The following is a 17,594-nucleotide window of genomic DNA, read 5'->3' as shown; positions in this document are numbered from 1 at the left end:
TATCAGGAACATTGTTAATCAAAGCAATTGTTCTGCCTGTACACTCATTAAACACTTGTGCTTTAAATGGCAGTAACTTGGGTGGGTCTCATCCTAGAATCACCCAAATCCTTAGCTCATACCAGTTGGCTGCTTCTGGAGTTGTAAGTAGAATCAGTTCATCTTTTGGTATCTCTTGCCCTGCATTTGAATTGCTATTTTTTAACTTCACTCATTCTGAACTGTTCTTTCAGTGCCACTTGGGTTTTAACACTTTTATCTCCAAGTCCTACAGATTTTACAAGAGTGTTGCTCATTTCTAAGCAAACCACAGACTGCATTGTTGAGCTGCTGTATGTTTTTAATCTACCGATGAAGTTAACAGAGCGCTTATAGTCAATCAGGAAGCCTGTTCTTGAGCTAAATCAGATAGGAGCACAAGGAGAACTTCAGAGAAATGAAAACTAGCTTTGGTTCTAGTCTGGCCTGCTGTAATCAATCAATCAAATTATTTATATACTGCCGTCTCATAAATATCAGGGCTGTGTACAACACCACTTATACAATAAAATATAGAAAACTATTTAAAAACAGAACAAATTACCGTAGTTTTCGCTCTGTAACACGCACCCGACCATAACACGCACATAGTTTTTAGAGGAGGAGAACAAGAAAAAAAAAATTCTAAATGAAACAGTGGATGTATGATTTTTGTGGTTCATGCTGTGGCCACAGAAATGTGATCTGACAGTGAGTTTGGAGTAGCCCAATGCAAAAATCCTGAGGATCCATGTGGATCCATGCTTTGTAACCACGTTTTTGCACCACTGCGGCCCCAGGCAACAGTGGGTGTGTGATTTTTTTGGTGCAAGATGTAGCCATGGACATGCTATGTGATCTGATGGTGAATTTGGGGGGACCCAGTGCAAAAATCCTGAGGATCCATGTGGATCCGTGCTTTGTAACCACGTTTTAAGTGGTTTTAAGCAGCAGATCCCTCCCCCCCCCCCCGCCACCCGTAGGCATTCCCTCCATAACACTCACAGACATTTCCCCTTACTTTCTAGGAGGAAAAAAGTGAGTGTTATGGTGCAAAAAATACGGTAACTGTTAAAATGACTGGATGTTAAGGGGTTTTAAACCTTTTGCTGCAATAATACCAAGATGACATTAGCACACCCCCTTCTGCCTCATCCTGCTCATTGAGGATGGGCAAGGATACTCCCCAATTTGTACTGAACTAAAAGCAGAATGGGTGGGAAGAAAATGTTGAGACCTACGACTGCTGTGGGGGGTGATCCTTGAGGACTTCTCAGGGCCAGTAATTTCCCCCAAAGAGTTACACAAGTGGTATGTGTGATGCAAACACTCAATATTGATCACAATTTCCAAAGATCAAAATAATCAGAATCAACATTTTAATTCAGTTTCTACACCCGGAAACTGTGGTTTTCTGCAAAAATCATCACGATTCTGTATCCGTTCATTAGGCGGCAAGAGGAAAATACTTATTAGCATATTCCAGCCACCATGAGCCCACTTATGCTGCAGCAGGAAGCAAATTGCTTTTTCCCTATTTGCTCCTCGTAAGTATTGCCACAAGATCTGTGCTATGTAACATTTGAGCAGGAAAGCTAGCGAGCAAAAGCGTAAAGAAAGCAGGTCCCTCACCTTCACAATTCGCTCGTGCATCCTAGCCTTCCTGTCATCTCCTTTGCTCTTTGCCTGGGCTGCTGCTGTCTTGTATCTGTCCATCCTCTGCTGCAATGCCTCCATAATATCTCGAGGAGGCGGGGGCACATCTGGAAACAAAGCAGGCAATTCTATGTCAGTCCATTCTTGCATGCAAGAAAGTGAGACTAGGAAGGGGTGGGTGGGTGGCTTATCTAAAACAAGGTTAGCACCTTGAAAGTTTACCCTATCCCTTCAGCATCGTAGGCAGATGCATGGACAAATGTTGCTTGAGGAAGGAAACTGCAGAATATCCCAAGCAGTTGGCGTCAGTGCCTGATTAGCTAAATTTATATGCCTGGGAGTTTAGGATAGGAATTACTGCTTCTCATTCTGAATGGGTGGAAAGATGAATGGTTTCCCCTCTTATTTATGACATTGTTTTGAAGATCAGACAAAAATGACAATATGCCATACTCCTCTCCAAATCGATCTTGCCTTCTTTAGAACCAAAGTTCTCAAACTGGTCTAAGCTCCATTCAGAAGGTCCGCTGAAATGCTGCACAATAGCCCATAATACCTGTACCTGGCCCTGCACCTGACTGATTTTTTTCCCCCTGAGAGGGACCTGGGCCTTTATTTTTACCAAGACCAAATATACCAACCAGAATGACAAGGCACTGGCTTTTCAAAACACAACACTCTAATTTTCCCCTAAAATTTAACCAGTCAAAGAAGTTCTTCACAGTGGCCTGACTGAAAGCCTATGATACGGCACTGTTTTTAATTATGATGCTGGCACTATTTTTCTTTATCATTAAACCAGAAGCATAACCATCATCTTAGAAAAGTTAGCTTATGACTTTTAAAATATGAGTTGTAGTTTTTTGTTCACTTGTGGAACTAAAATACTTTATTAGGCGGTCTTGTGAGGCCCTAATCAATTATCTAAAGGTCAGGGGAGGGGGAAGGAGATTGAAAACCACTACACTAGACATAAAACACTATGTTCACTTAAAACTTCTATGTTGGGTCAAGATCAAAAGTCTCCTGGATCCTTTATTCGACTTGTAAGAGCACATCAATCATCTTCAGTCTGTCAAAAATATGCTTAAGACTGAACAGTTTCCACACATGACATATTTGTTAAAAAGATGACCTTGAGGAAAACTATTCTTTGAATTTGGGGGTCAGTGATACAAGGCATTTATTTATTTTTTGCAGTTTTCTATTTTTCTGCCAAAAAAATCCTTTCAGAAGTTCATCAGCAACAGTGAGCAGATGCCAGCTGCAAATAAATACTAGACAAACTTGTCAGTTTCAATTTTAAAGCTTTATTAAATACAAGTAAAATAAACACGCTAAATCAGATCAGGAAAAATACCCAAATTCATCATGCAAAGTCCTCAAGTCTAGGGAATCAGATCTATTAACTCGGCAGAACTAGGCAAGTGACATAAGAGGCCAGGCCTATTACAGGGTGCAGGCTGCACCCCAACAGAACTTTTTCCACCTGCAGAAAAACTAGCAAGCAAAGCCCCAAAGAAAAACAATGCAGAACGCTTATACTACAAGAAGCTGAGCTGCAGGCTCTGCACAGTGAAGCAATATTCTCAGGAAAACTAGAAGCAAGAAAGCCTTACTGGGTTCTTACCTCCTGGACTTGAGACTCCTGGTGCCAGTGGGGTTGCAGCCTGTGCAAGAGGTGTTGTTGCTGTAGCTACAGGCGACTGTGGAACACTTGGGGACAACATCTCCTTGGGCAGCTGATCTGTGGAAGAAAAATAGCTAGCAGCTGCATGACAATAAGCCATTTCACAATAGGCTGGCAGCGCCCTTCCCTACTGAAACCAGCAGTCAATGAGTCTTTCAGCAGGGGCTCTTCAATATAACACTTCTATGTTGCATTGCCCCAAACACCCATGGAGTGCTGAGCTATTAAGACTAAATGTTCGCAATGCCCCTGCTCCAATGCACTTTGCCCTGAGGGTTCAGAGCAGAAGAGAAACACAGCCTGGCCCCTGCCGTCAGCCAGGAGACCAAGAGCTGTTGAGTAGCAAGGGGTTGTGGTTTGTGTACAAGTAGTGTGAGTATTACTGCAGACGATTGCAAGCCGCCTTGGGGATCATTCAATCCAAAGGCAGGATTGGCCTGAGCTATGAGCCAATCTCAGGGATTTTGTCTCCCTTTCTCAGGCTACAAGAAAGGGCAAGTCTCACCACTGAGCAGTCACCATACAAAGGCTTTCCTGTTTGTCTGAGTGCCCCACCCCAGAAACAGAAAGGTAACAAGATTAAGACGCAGACCAAACATTTAGAACAAGTGGAATTCATCTTGTTCCTGAAAGCCATTAAGACCAAGGATAAACACTCTCCTAGCCAAAAACATCCAATGATCTGGGATGTAACTTTGCACCAACGTAAGCAAAGATGAGATTCCATCCTTTTTAAACAGTCTCAAGCTCCCTTCATATGACTAGGCCGTGGCCATTCTGGAGGACAACCAACATGCCTTAGCTCTTCGTGTTAGCTTTATGAGTAGAATAGTATAAATAAAGAACTTACAACTCGTTCCTATGCATGTCTATTAAGAAACAAGTCCTACTAAATTCATTGAGACACTCCTTGGTAATGAACACAAAGCTTCAGCCTGAGAGGAGCCTTGGAAGAATTTGGCTTCCTGAAGACTGTGAAGCCAGTACTGGCTGCATCAGCTTTCCCTTTTAACCTGAGAGTGTTAGTAACCTTGAATGGGGGCTGAACTGGGGCGGCTGCTGCCATTGCCATCTTACCACCTTGCTATCTTTTCATGTTTGATTATGTTTTATATGTACTGTAAGCAGCTCAGAGTGGTTGGGGAAATCCAGCCAGATGGGAAGGGTATACAGTCATACCTCGGGTTACTTCCGGGTTTTGGTGGTCACGCATGCGAAGAAGCGCCGAATTGCAACCCGTGCTTGTGCAGACATGGGTTGCGAACGCTGTGGGTTGAGAACGTGCATGCTGCATGGATCACGTTCGCAACCTGAGCGTCCACTGTAAATAAAATTATTATTACTACTACCAGAAGTCTTGTTAAGTTACCTGAATCAGGAGTGACTGTCCCTCAAGGATTATTCTAGAATTTTTGTAATGGCATATGTTTCAGGTTGGGAAGACAGGAAACATCTGATTCAAGAGTTTCAACTCATAAAATATAACTGGGATTACATTTTGGATTAGCTAGCTATTTCATATTATGGAATTAATCAATGCACTTCTACCTGCTTTTTACTAGAAGTAGAACTGGTGTGCCATATCTCTACAAGGAAGTTAGCAAATGATATGGAGAGAACCAAAGCTCATGCACAGGGGACACAACTTGGAACACCCAACTATTCTTACCTGGAGGGGGAGGCAGATGACTGAGATCCACCGCCTCTCCTTTACCCACAGATGCTAAAAGAGGGTCAAGGCTCTGAAAAACATTAACATAAAAGTTACTTGTATAAATTCCCTCTACAGGATTGCCTTCAGATGGTCAGATAACTCCATACCCTCCAACATTTCTCCAATGAAAACAGGGACATCCCAAGGAAAAGCCAGACATTCTGGGACCAAATCAGAAATCGGGACAGCTTCTCTAAATCAGGGATGTCCCTGGAAAATAGAGACACTCGCGAGGGTCTGCAGAAAGAGATAGCAACTTTGGTGACGATCGTTCTCCCCACGGAGCACTGTTTTTCCTGACCTCTTGCGAAAAGGACTTCTGTCTTGCTGTAGAAGTGCACTTACCTTGGCTATGCGGTAGTACTTAGTAGCCATTTCAATGCTGCCTTCCTGTTTAGCCCGCAGAGCAGCCAGCTTGTATTCCCGCTGTCTGGCTTGCAGAAGCACCTGGGTACTGGAGCTTTTGGAATCTGAGGAGAAGCAGATTTTGCAAAGCATTTTAAGTGTGTTCTGTAGTCAAAAAGGCTCCCGGAGCAGCTAACAGAGATCACTAGTAGCAAGACAGTGATGTAGAATATGCTGTTGCACATCCCTGTCAAAGCGATCAGAAAGACTGGGAGCCAGAGAACAACTTGGGCTGTGTGTCCCTGTGAGTTCTTTTTCAGTCCTCCTCCCCACACGGCATTAAACAAACTGCTCTTGAGGTTCCCATCAGTTTCAAAAGCAACTTGCCACGAGGATCAGCCGTTAGAGAAACACAAGGCAAAATGTAAGTGATGTGAGTGCATGCGACAAACTGAAGGACTCTTGGCATCCTTGCCATTATGTTTGGGGCACAGGTTGTCTAAATAGGGTTTTAATTCATGTATATCTAAGTAAAATTTCTGTCCTGACCTTCACCTTTAGGTCAGGGGGCTGGTTACAGCATCAAATGACATAAAGAAGAAATGCAGTCATTAAACCATGACGTATTAGTGTAGGGTTTTCTTTTCATTCATGTCACTCCCTCCCCCACCCCCGCAAACCAATCCAAAGTGACTGGAAGCGGTGACACCACTTTTTTTAAAAAATAATAATAATAATATTTATTAAGATTTCAAAAAAATTACAATAATAAAAAAAGAAAAGAAAAAGAAGGTAGAAATACAAAACATAAAAAGGTAAAAAAATAAAAATAAAAAATCAACCTTTCCATATCTTAACTTTCATTTACTTGTTTCCCGGACCTCCTCGCACCTCCCTCTTTTGTATTCTAGTTCAATTAATTATTTCAGCAAATCCTTTCCACTTTTGCTTTTATCCTAATAGTTTATCTTAATATATTATAACTTTACATTCTCACCTGTTAACAATCCATCTTTAAATACTCCTTTATAACATTTACTGCTAAAACCACATAACTTCATTCCAGCATCCTTCTAACATTCCTTAATTTTACAATATTTCTGTAAATAGTTTTTAAAGTGGTGACACCACTTTTTAAAGTGCTGAAACTAAATTGTACCAGCCAAAACACAGCTAACTAGAGCAAGAAAAATAAAAAGGATAGCTCCTATTCATTGGGGCAGGGCAAAGAAAGAACCAAAGTTACATGATATTTGTATATTTTTAAAGCAAATAACTTTTTCCATTTTCTCTAGTACTTCAATTGGTTTTGATTCAGTTTGTGATTTCTTGTTAGAAATCATAAAGCCCATTCCTATTGAGTTCTCTGACATGAAAGGTGGACTGAAAGACAGCAGAGTGTCCAAACCCATCCAATGAGCACCGTAAGAATTTGAACCTGGGGTCCCTGTTTAGGTCCTGTTTGTGACACCTACTTGAGCACCAGGCTAAAAACAGTTCTGAAAAACAAGTCAATGCTAAACATGGCTTTAACCTAGAGGTGGTGACCCCATAGCCCTCCAGATGTTGCTAGACGACATCCCCTATCATCCCAGTTGCTGGCCATGCTGATGGGATTTGGGAGTCCAAGAAACACCTGGAAGGCACCCCATCGTTTGCCCGGACACTGAGGTCCAGTGCCGAGGGCCTTCTGGCAGTTCTCTCGCTCCAAGAAGCCAAGTTACAGGGAAGCAGTCAGAGGGCCTTCTCGGTAGTGGCACCCACCCTGTGGAACGCCCTCCCACCAGATGTCAAAGAGAAAAACAACTACCAGACTTTTAGAGGACATCTGAAGGCAGCCCTGGTTTAGGGAAGCTTTTAATGTTTAACAGACTATTGTATTTTAATATTTTGTTGGAAGCCGCCCAGAGTGGCTGGGGAAACCCAGCCAGATGGGTGGGGTATAAACAATAAATAATAATAATAATAATAATAATAATAATAATAATAATAATAATTTACACCCCACCCATCTGGCTGGGTTTCCACAGCTACCCCAATCACCCGTCAAACATCTCTCAAACATCTTGGTCTTTTTTATGCTGCATGTTTGCATTTAGTACTAACCCAAAGAAGGGGAAGGTTCCACAGCAGCAGATTTTTCTTGTGGAGCCTCCGGGGATCTAAGTGACACAGGAGGAGGTGGAGAAATCTTTGGTTTTGGAAGTACTGGCGGTGGCAGCTTGGGGGATAGTTCAGGTAGAGGCAGTGCTCGAGAAGGTGGTTGCTCAGGAGCTGCAGGAGTTGACTCTGGAGGAAGGTGATTGGCAACAGTTGTAGTTTCATCCAAAGCGGTGGAGACCTGTGAGGCTGGAGCTGTCTCCAAAGGAGAGCCCTGCTGCTGGGAATTTGTGACCTTTCCTGTAGACACTGGTGGAGGAATTTCATCTTCGTCAATCTTTTTGCCTTTCTTCACAGAGGTCAACAAGTTTTCCAGAGTCTGAGGGAAGAATGTATATAGTGTAACATGCACGTTTCAGAAACTTAAAACACAAGCTGAGAATGAGAGGGCTTTCCCCACTCAGAAACCCATGCATTTCACACATACCAAAATATTATTTCCCCACATCGCTCTGAAGCTTCCATCTGCGTCTTTAGAAAAATTTAAAAGAAATTCCCACTGGCTTCCTTTAAGTCTTCACATCCATCACATTGTTGCTCCTACCTTCAAGACTTCAAACACTTGCTCAAACCTTTCCATTTTTTTACATCCTTGCTCATCTAATCAGACACAAGACCCCCTCATGTTTGGTACTGCTGCCTCCTACATTTGCCAAGGCTGTAACTCTTTCCTTACACCCTAATGATAAGGGCCAGTTCAGATGTAATGGCTTACTGTAGCTTAGAGATCAAGAGCGGGCTCTGAGATTGCTTTCATCTCTCCCCTCTCACATGCTAGCACGAACCAGCAACAAGGTCAGAGTCCTTTAAACCTCTCCATCGATGGATGGGACAGAGCCTGCTTCTCACTGTCAGCTAGCAGGAGCTGGTAGCAAGGTGCGTATTTACTCAAGTCTAATGCTCCATGAGACGCAGGTGGCGCTGTGGTCTAAACCACAGAGCCTAGGGTGGTTCGAATTCCCACGACGGGGTGAGCTCCCGTTGCTCGATCCCTGCTCCTGCTCACCTAGCAGTTCTAAAACACGTCAAAGTGCAAGTAGATAAATAGGTACCACTCTGGCTGGAAGGTAAATGGCGTTTCCTGATAGTTTTTCATACAAGAGCTAGAAGATCTGGTTGCCAAATTTCAAAATTATATTTCGGTGAATATCTGGTGGCTTACCTTGATCCCCCTTTCATAGCGACGCACTTTGGAACTTTCGTTGGCCTGCTTTGCGTTAGCAGCTGCAGCTTTGTACATGGCCAGTCTTTCTAGCAAAACCGATTCCATGTTGCTGGAATCAGCAGGGGTATTATTTGTCTGGGAAAGCACAAAACAGATCATTTTTTTCCCGGGGAAAAAACAAACCCAATCCCCACATTTGTCCACTGCTGATCTGTTGAAGACATTGCACATCTGACGCCATGCCCCCCAACCCAACAGTTCTAGACATTGGGCAAGGAAGAAAGTGGCCTTGTCCCTCCACTCCCCTGCAGAAGTACCCACCTGTCTGTGCACTATAATGCAGCTGGAGCAAGATCATTTTATAGAAGGGAAAAAAGAGCATACTCTCAGTATGAAAAACAGAAGTCATTGCTTCATTGTCAAAGCTGCACTCTCTTGCTATCATCCTAAGCCTTAATTATTATTATGGACCTACGATATGGGGCTGTTTTAAGGATTTGGACTCCCTAAAGCTCTCTCTATTAGTTATTAGTTAAGTTATTATTTAATAAATTATTATTAGCACCACCCTCTTCACTGGCCCCGTGTTGCACCCTAAGTGTCTACTTGAATTCGAATAACGCCTCTTGTTTGTCTGAATGGAAGAGAGGAACGTGAGAGTGTGCTTAGAAACCAAAAGTTAAAACAGTACAACACATCATCAGAGATCTACAACCTCTCCTGGACAATGACAGTTCTCTTTCTCAAGCTCTGGGAGGAAGACCTTTCATTGCCTACAGACAGCCACCCAGTCTTAAACAACTCCTAACCCACAATAATACTACAGCCAGACCTAACACGGACACTGGCACCAGAGCCTGCAATAAACCCAGATGCCAACTTTGCTGCCACATACACCCGGACAACACCATTACTGGCCCCAACAACATCACACATACCATCTCGGGACTATTTAATTGCTCATCGTCTAACATTGTGTATGCCATAAAATGCCAACAGTGTCCTTCAGCTCTCTATATTGGACAAACAGGCCAGACCTTACGCCAAAGAATAAACGGACATAAATCCGACATCAGGAACCACAAGACAGAAAAACCAGTAGGAGAACACTTCAATCTCCCAGGACATTCTATACAAGATCTCAAAGTAGCTGTTCTATTACAAAGGAATTTCAGAAATAGACTGGAAAGAGAAGCTGCTGAATTGCAACTTATCACCAAACTTAAAACTATGGAGAGACCTGGTTTGAACAAAGACATTGGATTCTTATCTCATTATACATGACAAAGCCATTTTTCACCTTCTCACCCCTTGCTTTTTCCTGTTAGACCTATTGCAGTCGTTAAGAGTCGTCAACAGGCTCATCACAGCTATCTGCCAATCACCCATTCCCACCACCCTTCTGAGTAATACCCCTCCCCACCTTCTCACTATATAGAAAGGTCCGGTGACTTCTGTTTCAGTGTATCTGAAGAAGTGTGCATGCACACGAAAGCTCATACCTAGAACTAACTCAGTTGGTCTTTAAGGTGCTACTGGAAGGAATTTTTTTATTTTGTTTTGACCATGGCAGACCAACACGGCTACCTATCTGTAACCGAAAGTTACCATTTACCTTTGTTGCCATGCCCGCTTTTGCCTCTGTCCCATCACTAGCATGTGGCCGTGGGAAGGTTGCCCAGAAGCAAATGCAGCCCTCCCTTTGGTTTAAAAAGGGGGCTCACTTCTGCTGGAGAAGCCCAAAGCACTTCACACACATGCACACTATGTCATTAAGCGTTACTGCAACTGCCCTGTGGTCTTGCTATTCCCCTATTACAGCTGGGTGAGGATAAGGCAGAGTCTATCCTGTGGTCCTCCAACTGCTGCTGGGACTCCCAACTCCCATCAGCCTCAGTCATCATGGCAAAATGGTCAGGAAACAGAGGAGTTGTGCCCACCCCCCACAGAAGGAAGAAGCCACTGCCAAAAGTGCCCAACAAGAAGAAAAGAGGAAGAAACCCAAGCTGGAAGGGAGGTTCGCACCTTAACAGGAGCAGGAGAAAGTGTTGGAGCATCCTTGGTTTCAGCATCTTCCTCAAGGACTTCATTGAGTTCAGCCTACACAGAAGAGAACAATATTGATAATACATTCAAATTTTGTAGTCTTCAAGAAAAGACTGACAAAATCTGAAGCAAAGCTTTATCTGCCCCCATTTTTCCCCCTTCCATCAATCCTGAACTGTACCATCCAGAGCCATCTTTCCCATAGGGCTTAGTGGTGCGTTGCGCCAGGGCACCGGCCTCTCAGTGGGGGAGCTGTGCAGCTTTGCTGGCGGCCTCCCCTTTCCCTGCACGCCCACCAGCTGTGCCCTGGCAAACATAAGGTTGGCGGGCATGCAGCTTCCCTCCCAAGCCTCCTCAGGAGGACAGTGATCCCCGCAGAGGCTTAGGATGGAAGCATAGCTGTCAACCTTCCCTTTTTTTTTTTGCGGGAAATTCCCTTATTTCAGCGCCGTTTCCTGCTGCTATCCCAGATTGTTTGATATCCTGTAGACTGTCCCCGGGACAAGTGAGGCCGCTGATCCCTTATTTTCAAATCTGAAAGTTGACAGCTATGGATGGAAGCTGCGCCCCACCAACCATATGGCTGGCGGGCGTGCAACTTCCCTCCCAAGCCTCTGCAAAGATCGCTCTCCCGCAGTGGCATGGGGGAGAATTACGCCCCCCCCCATGGCTGGCAGTGCGCAGCAAGGGCCACCGCAACACTATCCACGGTAATTTGGGGGCGCTGGGTGGATATTTGCACCCCAGCGTCGCATCTGCTAAAGATGGCTCTGGTACCATCCCTAGTTCCTCTCCCACACATCTTTCCCAGAACATCCAATCGACCCCTTTACTTCTGATCCATAATACCAACTGAAACTGTCTTTCCTGCACCCACAAGCCACTTTTGTCTCCTCTCTCATTAATGCCTATATGCTTTCTATTATTCTCCTCCATGTGCCCAGAACAACCTCCTGTTCTCTATTTAGCAGGCTTTCCCCTTCTTCTCAGAGCATCCGTCTTAGCCTGCCTCTGCCTCGCCACTTTGGCAATTCCCTTCTCTATCCACGTAATGCCACTGTCAGTCTCCAACCACCTCCTCCCCACAGTACCCTACGAGGCTCCAATGAAATTTTTACCAAGAGTTCGTCGTCATCTTCCAAATCTTCCTCTTCTACCCCATCCTCTTCGTCGAGGTCCTTCATGCAGAAAGCGGCCATTCTTTCAATAGCTTCCATTGGCAAAGGAGCTAGAAAGAAAAAAGCAAACAACGGGCCGTTATCACATGTCACAAAATCAACTCAAGATTGGTCCAAAAGGGATTTCAGAACAGGTTTTGAAACAACTGCAAATGCTTAGCGGAGAAAAATAATAATTAAATAAACAACAACAGAGCCATCAGAAGACCAGGAAAAGGAGTACTCAGAGGGAAAGACTCTAGTTCTTTGAAACTTGCAAGTCTTCAATAGATTCTTTCATCAAGCACTTGGGAGTAGTTGGACGTGTCTACTGGCTTTGCTTCAAAATGGTAAAGGAGGCCTTTGGCAAGGCCACGAGTAGAGTGTGAATGGCGGGTGGGTAAGAAGGGGTGCCCTCACTTGCAGTGAGGCCCCAAGATGCATGACTGGGGTCCATGCTGATGTGGGGAGAGGTCAAAGCCAGTGGCAGCCAAGCCTAAGGCAAACTGTGGCATTGCCATTGAAGTAGCAGGTGGCCCACTCTTCTTGACAGTTGCCCCAAGAACAAAGTTCCTAGTACTGTAGCCTAAAACAATCACTGCTCAGCAGCATAAGGGTGGGGGCTGAGTGGGAAATTTGTGCAGCCTGAAGAGCCATCTATAATATCCAATAGGAGGGATGGGAAATTCAGGATATTTCAAGAGTTCAAAGAAAGCACAGAGATAAAGAGGAAGGGAAGGACATCTTATAGGCAGCTTCCCCCTTTATTGCAGAGTTGGGTGACAGATTGTGTCTTGGAATCTGGAAAGGTCCCATGGCTCAAGATGCACCCCATACACACACTCCATAGTGCTCAAGTCACTTTCTTAAGCAACAGGCAACACTACAAGGGCCTGGCAGCCACTTACTTTTTCCATTTGGTTTCCGTTTTGGATCTGGCTGGCCTCCAACAATGGCCAGGAATTCAGCCTCCAGTTCGTGATCATCCTCCCCATCACTGGCCATCAAGCCTTCGGGTGAAAAATCCAACAGCAAACCCATCTACAGGAAACGAGGTACAACTTTGTCATGAAGAGTGCTGTAGACTTACTTTGTGATGTTCATGCTTTATGGATAGTATTTGTTGATACTGATCTTAGAGGACCTTCTCGGTAGTGGTGCCCACCTTGTGGAATGCCTTCCCATCAGATGTCAAGGAAATAAACAACTATCTGACTTTTAGAAGACAACTGAAAGCAGCTCTGTTTAGGGAAGTTTTTAATGTTTGATCTTTTATCGTGTTTTTAATATTCTGTTGGGAGCCGCCCAGAGTGGCTGGGGATGAACAAATTGTTGTTGTTGTTGTTGCTGCTGTAAACTAATGACTGTATTAGCAGACACACTGCTTGTGTACATGTTTAAGTACCAGCATTAGCCTCCATCCAAGCTGGGGAAGACAATTTTCCTCAGCCTTTTTCCTTTTGTTTTTTGGATTGGCTTCTAAAATTGATTACAGTGGTACCTCGGTTTACGAACTTAATCCGTTCCAGAAGTCCGTTCTTAAACCAAAACCATTCTTAAACTGAGGCATGCTTTCCTTAATGAGGCCTCCTGCCACCGGTGTCCTTCCACCATTCGGATGCCGTTCTTAGACCGAGGTACAGTTCGCAAACTGGGACACTACTTCCGGTTTTCCGGAGTTTCTAAACCAAATTGTTCTTAAACTGGACTGTTCTTAAACAGAGGTACCACTGTATATGTAAGCCACTCCGGGAATCTTTTCAGCTGAAGCATTGGGCAGAGGTACGTATGTACTGTATATAGCTTGTGTGTTTTTGATTCTGGTGACTGTTCCTTTGATTTAAAAAACAAAAACAAAAAAGAAACAAATGTTCATTACGTTCTAATTCTTTCCTTTTCTCATGAAATATCAATGAAAGTCACAACAGGATATGACTCCGTGCAGCATTTTTCAAACTTCAAACCATGTGGGAACTCTCACAACATTGATTTGTCTGCCAAGAAACCCCTGAGCACCAGCCACAGATTCCTTGCATCTTGCAGAGCTTTCTGGGGCACATTCTTCATTCACATTCACGTTGTGCCTCATCACTGCCCAGGCATTCCCTGGAGCATTCCCAACAGGATATGCCTCCTTTATCCCCCACACCCCCCAGGTGTACATACACACTTTAGGTTTTTTAAAAAATATAATGTAATGGTTCTAGGGGTTGCTCGTGCGTAAGCCAGTGCAAACACCTGGCTGGGCTGCCAAAGTGAACCTCCTCTGTCTGGACAGCCACTCACCCGTGGCTGACTCAATCGCTGGCAGAATCTGTCAGTGGGCGTTTCTTAAACTTCTTCCAGCAAAGAAGCTCTTTGACGCCTAGTCTCCTCCTACTCTCTCTGCGCGAAAACCTTCTGCGCAAGGAGGGCGTAGGCAGCGGAGGACCCCTACTCTCCCCGCTGGTCCCCGGCAAGGAGTCATGGGACCGCCTCACCGCTTCCCCCATCTGCACCCTTTCTCCACTGGTGCTGCGCTGATTCTCCTCCCCAGAAGATGGGCTGCCTCTCCCAATCCCGGGACGCTCTCTGGAATCCCTCTGGATTTTGCTCTCTCCCTCCGGCACTGATGGCAGTTCCCTGACATATAATTTTTATTAAATTTTCTGTTTTACAATTTCAAATAAACATTTTACATACTTAAGATATCAATTTCTTCCCTTCTTTCTTTCCATGGTTCATTTTACATATCTTATATCCCCGCATATTTTACAAAAACTGTACCAATCTGTTTTCCATTATTGCATCCATCAAAACTTATTTACACTGTTGAATTTATCTTAATGCTGACAGCGTTTTTGGCTGTACACTGAATTATTTTCCATATATTCAATAAATGTTTTCTGATCTTCTTTAAACGTATGTTCTTCCTGTTCTCTTATTCTGTGAGTTACAGAGAAGACTAATAATGGTAGACAAACTGCCTTTCTGGTAAGATATTGCCTGCGTGTATAACCCTGCAGCAGGGTATTGAATGGCAATAGATGGAACGTGAGATGAAGTCTTGTCCCAATGGCTTAGAGTTTCATTTCTCTGTAACAAGAGTAGTGTTCCTTCATAATCACAGAAGTAACCACACAAACCTGCCTGAATAATGTGCAAGTTAGATCTAGAGATGCCAGAGAAATTATGTCAAGCTTGGATACAATACAGGGATGTGTGTGGGTGCTTCTGAAGCTCACCTAAAAGAAGATATGTGTTTTACAACCCCTTTAGCTTTTCTGAAAAATACAGATTCCTTTAACTACCGTATTTTTTGCCCTATAGGGCGCACTGGCCCATAGGGCACACCTAGTTGTTTTTTTGGGGGGGGGGTTAAAGAAAAAAAAATTATTCTCCCCCCCCCCAGGGTTTCGGGCTGCAAGCTGCGGGCTCCCAAGGCTTGCGGACATCTGCCCAAAGCCCAGGGTGCGCTGCGGAGCCGAAGATACCAATGAGGCTCCCGCTCCCTGCGCGGTTTCTTCAGTGGGGAGCTCCCCGACGGCGTGCCCTCGCCTCGGTGCGAAGTGGCGCCCCGTTTCCTGGGACAGCAGGGCAGAGAGGGAGCTTCAGCCGGCTGCTTGCCGGTATTCCCCGTTGAAGAAAAGCAGCCGCAGCGCCACGCTAGCCGATTAGCTTCCCAATCCGGCGCAAGGTTCTGCGGCGACAGGGGAGCCCTGCGCTCTGAAGGCAGCGCTGCCGGCTGCAGGAAAAACAGAGGCGAGGGAGGAAAGACGAAGCTGGAAAGGAAGGGAGGAAAGGAGGAAGCTGCAAACGCCTCCTCAACATCTGCCGCTCTCCATCCCGCTGCCGATTGAAGCCAGCCCAGCCCGGAGCGCGGGAGTTCCCGCCGGGCTCCCTAGGCTTGCAGATAGCTTCCTGAAGCCTGGAAAGCGAGAGGGGTCGGTGCGCACCGACGCTTCTCGCTCTCCAGGCTCCAGCGAAAGCCTGCATTCGCCCCATAGGACGCACACACATTTCACCTTCATTTTTGGAGGGGGGAAAGTGCGTCCTATAGGGCGAAAAATACGGTACCTCTTGCAGCGTAGAACAGAGACTCCTGCCTTAAATATTATTAAGCAATAATATGTGTGCATATTGTATGGATACTTGTTGCAACTAAAGTACTAGTTCTCAGGGGAACATAAATGACATTATGAGTCTACTGACAGAATTGTATGTTGTTTTTACTATCAGAATTGATGCTACTCTACTGGCTACCATATTATTGGGGGCGTTTCTAACATTTAAATTGTCCTAATGTTGTACTTGAGCTGTTAACTGAACTTTCATAGCATCACAATTTTTACTTGTTGCACAGGAGCCTGATGCCCTAGGCAAGTGCTTGTTCCCTTCCACTAGGGCCTATTTGCTCAGCCCTTATTAATCCACCAGCTGAGGAAACAGCCTTCAGAGGTTTCTCCATTTGCTAAGGAATGTTATGCCACTGTCACAGCAAGACTATACTTAAATATAATTGCCATACATTACGCTGCTTTGCTCTGCCTACTGGAATCTAAAAGGGTGGACTAAACTCAGAACACACCCAGGTCACACCCACATTGACATCTTGGAAAACAGCTCCAGAACAAGGAAGCATTTTGCACAATAATTCCCTCGCAAGCAGACTATGAACTAACTTGTTGCTCTGCCACACCTACCGCCAGTTCACAAAGCAGTTCACACATTCTCTCCCACTTCTCACTCTGCCCCCTAACCACAACACAGCTGGGTCACAACCATGACATTTTTTTACTGGTGCAGCATCTAATGATACTGTTACAATTAAAATGCATCTTGTATCTTTAAACATGGTTTCAGTAAGCTGGAAACCCTAAAAAGCAGAAGCACTAGGGCCAAATTGTGCATATGGCAACCCAGTAAGTTAACATTTGTTAGAGACATTTATGCTTACAATAGAGTCGTACATAATGCTTTTAAAAACATTATCAAACTTCTTTATTAGAGTCTATCCTTTTATTTTAAAAAGGTAAGTAAAGTTGTGTTTTTAACCCAGTTAGATTGACTGTTAGCTTTGCAGGTTGTACAACCAGAGCTAAGGGGTAGTGGAATTGGCAGCTGTTCGCTATTTATTAACCAGTCTTGGATGTGTGTGGGGTGGGGGGGGGTGGGTGTGATATAAATATCTTCAAGGTTCTGGGTATCCTGATGAAACCCTTCAATTGTTTATTAAATAGTTTAGTACAACATTTGATTCAGAATATTTTTTTCTTGTTTTCCTCCTCTAAAAACTAGGTGCGTCTTATGGTCGGGTGCGTCTTATAGAACAAGATTTCCTGTGGCAGAAGGATTACACACTATGGGCATAAAACAAGAGTGGCAGGAGAGGACCTGCTGTGTGTACACATTGTTATTTCATAGTGATCAAGATGTGAAAGCAGCATTTTGGAGCAGATACCTACACAGCCTAAACCAAAGTGCTTTCAAGAAAGAGCACCCAAGACATATCACACCGCAGAAAAAGAGGATTGTGACCTACCTGTCTAGGTGTGGCAGCACCTTTGCCTCCTGAAGGTGGCTTCCTGTTCCTGTTCATTTCTCTTTGTTCTGTTCTCAGTCAGTGCAAGACAGCATCAGGCCAGATGGAGCTGGATATTTTAA

General features: G+C 44.5%; 1 protein-coding gene across 1 annotated transcript in view; it reads right to left on the bottom strand.

Moving 5' to 3' along the window:
- The window catches only part of CC2D1A (coiled-coil and C2 domain containing 1A), a 56,108-nt gene that overhangs the window by 36,816 nt on the left and 1,698 nt on the right, over nt 1-17,594 (bottom strand). The window contains exons 2-11 of the mRNA XM_081845746.1: nt 17,473-17,581; nt 12,860-12,992; nt 11,913-12,022; nt 10,774-10,848; nt 8,746-8,883; nt 7,530-7,902; nt 5,424-5,548; nt 5,034-5,106; nt 3,305-3,421; nt 1,651-1,781 (exon numbers count right to left, since the gene is read on the bottom strand). Coding sequence (XP_081701872.1) covers nt 1,651-1,781; nt 3,305-3,421; nt 5,034-5,106; nt 5,424-5,548; nt 7,530-7,902; nt 8,746-8,883; nt 10,774-10,848; nt 11,913-12,022; nt 12,860-12,992; nt 17,473-17,529 — 1,332 coding nt within the window. The 5' untranslated portion in view covers nt 17,530-17,581. The remainder of the gene's footprint in view (nt 1-1,650; nt 1,782-3,304; nt 3,422-5,033; nt 5,107-5,423; nt 5,549-7,529; nt 7,903-8,745; nt 8,884-10,773; nt 10,849-11,912; nt 12,023-12,859; nt 12,993-17,472; nt 17,582-17,594) is intronic.

This window comes from Podarcis erhardii, assembly GCF_964252035.2.
Source record: "Podarcis erhardii genome assembly, chromosome: 17".
In the NCBI taxonomy this organism is placed as follows: Eukaryota; Metazoa; Chordata; class Lepidosauria; order Squamata; family Lacertidae; genus Podarcis; species Podarcis erhardii.
The sequence above is the reverse complement of the archived record's forward strand: the minus strand, read 5'-3'. Positions and strand labels throughout refer to the sequence as shown.